Genomic DNA, 3,360 nt, shown 5'->3' with positions numbered 1-3,360 from the left:
TATATATATATATATATATATATATATATATATATATATAATCAAGAAATAAATCTCATAACACCACGAACTTACAAGGCAGTGTGATACTACAGATACCGTCAATTAACGCTATAAAAACCCGGTAGTGATTCACCTTGGCAACGAGACAACAACTTAGAGTGTGTTTAAATGTAGCAAAGATAGTCTTAACCTTCTGCAAGCGTGTGTACAAAGAATATAGAAATATATGAAGGCATTTGTGAATATAACCACATTATTAATACAGAGAATTTGTCTTTGTGATCAATACGTTAAATTATTAATTTATAAAAACCCATAAATATTTTTATAACTATTTAATTGTGATAAATAATGAGCATCTTACATAAAAAAGTATAGGTTAGAAAATATATTGTCAGATTTATTACCATTATTTGTAAAAAGTGTATTTGATTTGATTTAATAAAAGTTGAATTTCCAAAACCATTCACGCAACTGCAACACATTTTCACACACACACAGATACATATATATATATAACCATTGTTTACATTAATTTCAACTATAAAAACATCATATCTTTATTCGTGAAGTTTCTGTAGTTGATGACTGAAGAAGAGTTATTAAATAAATTCATTAGAAACATAACAGGCTAAAAGTTTTGAACACTCTCGCTGGTCTAGGTTCCCATATGCTAGTTAGTGGAAAAATGACTTATATCTTATATAGCTACTTGTAGCATGAAGTAGATTGTATGTTAGGTATTTAGGTAGTAAAAGAAGGACAACAGAAAACGCTGTAGATTTTAGCATTCACAACTGGTTTTAGCTTTCATATTTCTGACAAAAACCCGGAGTTCGCTGTTTTTCCACTGAAGTAAATATTTTATCTCAGATTAAGCAACACAGCTTTTATTGACAAATCATTTTACCCTTATAACAAAAACTAAGAACGAGTATATCTATGAAATATAAAGGGTTATTGACGGCGTGCACTTGACATTTGCACAAGTATGAAAACTGTTTGCAACATAAAAGCTTTAAATTCTGTTTTGTTAGAACGGTACTCTAATATATTTTGTCTAGTTTTTATCTGCATATATTCACTTGTTGCATATTTAGTTAGATCTAACAGTTCTTTTGTAGGTTCAAGAGTCATGCACATGTCATCAACTACCATTTTTTATTATTTTAAAACTTATTTATAATGGAATATTAAGAAAACACTGAAATATCAGACTTTTTTCCTTCTGTTATTAATTTCTTCTACCGGTTTCGTGACTTCAAAGGTCACTCTTCAGGAAATAGTTTTACTAAGAATCTATAACAAAAAACATACAAATACCGCTTTTCAACTGAAAATAAGTATTCTAAATTAAATACATATACTTTTCAAACATACAAAGATATAATACATTCCATGTATAAACTAACTACATTACCAATGTTCAAAAATAAATAAAATAAATAAATTGCATTTCTATTATAATAATAAGAAAAAGTATAATTGGAATAAAATTTTAATTTAAAAAGTAAAGTATTCTGACTAATTAAAAATATAATAGCTAAATATTTATATTCATAACAATAAATGTAGTCTGAAAGGTGGGCCAAATTTATTTACTCTTCTAAATTTCGTATTATTTTTAGTATACTATTAAAACTGAATTTGAATATTTTTTATATTTCGTAGTTAGAAAAACCAACCTATCGTTAATTTTAGTTAATTAAATAGGTTCCAGACTCATATATTTATATGGATAATTTGAAATTTTATTTAAGATTCAAATAAGGCATCTACATTTTCAGTTTTTATATTTATACCTACAACGTAAACATATATATATATTGAAAAGGAAGTATAAATATTATGTTTTTAGTCTCTTAGTTTTTGTCTCAGTCTACACATTACACCGTTGTTAGCAAGCAAGAATAAAATGCTGTAAGCGGAAAGAGGAAGATTTAAATTTGAATGTAGAAGATGTAAAATGGGATTTTAATACACTCCGAATAAATGGCTTATGATATTTTTTAGTTTATTCCCTAGATAAAGTAAGTTATTTATATGGTGTAATTTCAAATCTATAAAGTGAGTATTTAAAATAACTGAAAATAAAGATAATGTGAATGTTTTTTTTTCTGAAACAATATTTACTTCTTTGAAGTTATTCATATTAACTGAGAATATTTAGCAGTGTCGGCAGTGCTGAAAAGATAAAAGAAACAAACACAACTGAACAAATTAATTAGTAGTGGAAAGACTGGCTGTAAAGAAATGTGCATGAGGTAACATAAAATGTTTTCAACTTTTAGCTGTTGTATTCATCATCTATGTACAGTTACCGTCAACATGAAATGATGAAGAAAGGTTACTCGTCCCAGAACGAAGAGGAAAAAAACATTACCCTCCCAAATAAAATTAAATATACAACAGGTATTTGGAATACACCAGCTCCTGAGTCTCACCACGATTGACCCCAAACGTCGAAACTACTTCGAGCATTGGAACATTGTACGAATTGTTTAATTCTTAAGAAAAAAAATATACACTAGAAATTTTCCTTAAATAAATTAGGATATATTGTTAATAGATAAATTTTATGTAAGTGCAAAATGCAGTACAACAAGATATTCTAAGAATAAAATAGATTAACACTATTTGAACTTACGTTGACGAGATTCCCGAAGTGAATATCCGATTTCCGGTTGCTCTTCGCGATAGGGGGCGTTTGTAACATCTTCAAAATTAATGATGAACATACAAGTTGCTCCTTCTTCATTACGAATCGGTGCCATCACTTGGCTGCATAAAACCTTCGAGCCTGCAGAAATAAATAATATACAAAAAGATGTTTTAGATCAATAAACTACAGTTATTTAATACATTTGATAAGTTGGAGTATTCATGACAATTGGTGAATATGTTGTAATGGAATTAATTATGGAAACAAACAAACGATACACATACAGGAGTTACAAACAACGAATATTAGCAACTAGATGGTAAATGTATGAAGATTACGTAACATTATCACAAAAAATTACAAAATATAATATAATACGGAATTTAAATTACTCTTTCATACAAATAAATAAGAAGATAAACAATCGCGTAATAACTATTGTTTATCACTTCATATAAATAGAACCCAACATGATGTAGTTAGATTTAGTAAAATTTAGTTTAGATTATCATTTCATGTTTAATAGAAAGTAATTTACATTATGCTTATTAATTCACCACAGATAATGAACAATTGTTATGACTATTAGATGTATCTTGTAAAATATTGGACGATTTATTGTCTTTGAATTATTGAGGAATAAATTCCAGAAATAATATTGCTTAGAATTAAACGTTGGTTGGAAATAAATATAT

At 27.3% G+C, this 3,360-nt stretch overlaps 1 protein-coding gene across 3 annotated transcripts in view; it reads right to left on the bottom strand.

The window, feature by feature from the left end:
• Positions 1–3,360, bottom strand: part of LOC106468929 (potassium voltage-gated channel subfamily H member 6-like) — a 173,038-nt gene that overhangs the window by 96,104 nt on the left and 73,574 nt on the right. For all 3 annotated transcript variants that reach the window (XR_002612854.1, XM_022397938.1, XM_022398013.1), the window contains exon 3: positions 2,651–2,803. Coding sequence is in view for 2 of the 3 variants with exons in the window: in XM_022397938.1 (XP_022253646.1) it covers positions 2,651–2,803 (153 nt within the window). In the remaining variant the exon portion in view is untranslated. The remainder of the gene's footprint in view (positions 1–2,650; positions 2,804–3,360) is intronic.

The sequence above is a fragment of the Limulus polyphemus genome, unplaced genomic scaffold (genome assembly GCF_000517525.1).
Source record: "Limulus polyphemus unplaced genomic scaffold, Limulus_polyphemus-2.1.2 Scaffold3, whole genome shotgun sequence".
Lineage (NCBI taxonomy): Eukaryota > Metazoa > Arthropoda > Merostomata > Xiphosura > Limulidae > Limulus > Limulus polyphemus.
This window is presented reverse-complemented; position numbering and strand designations above follow the sequence as displayed.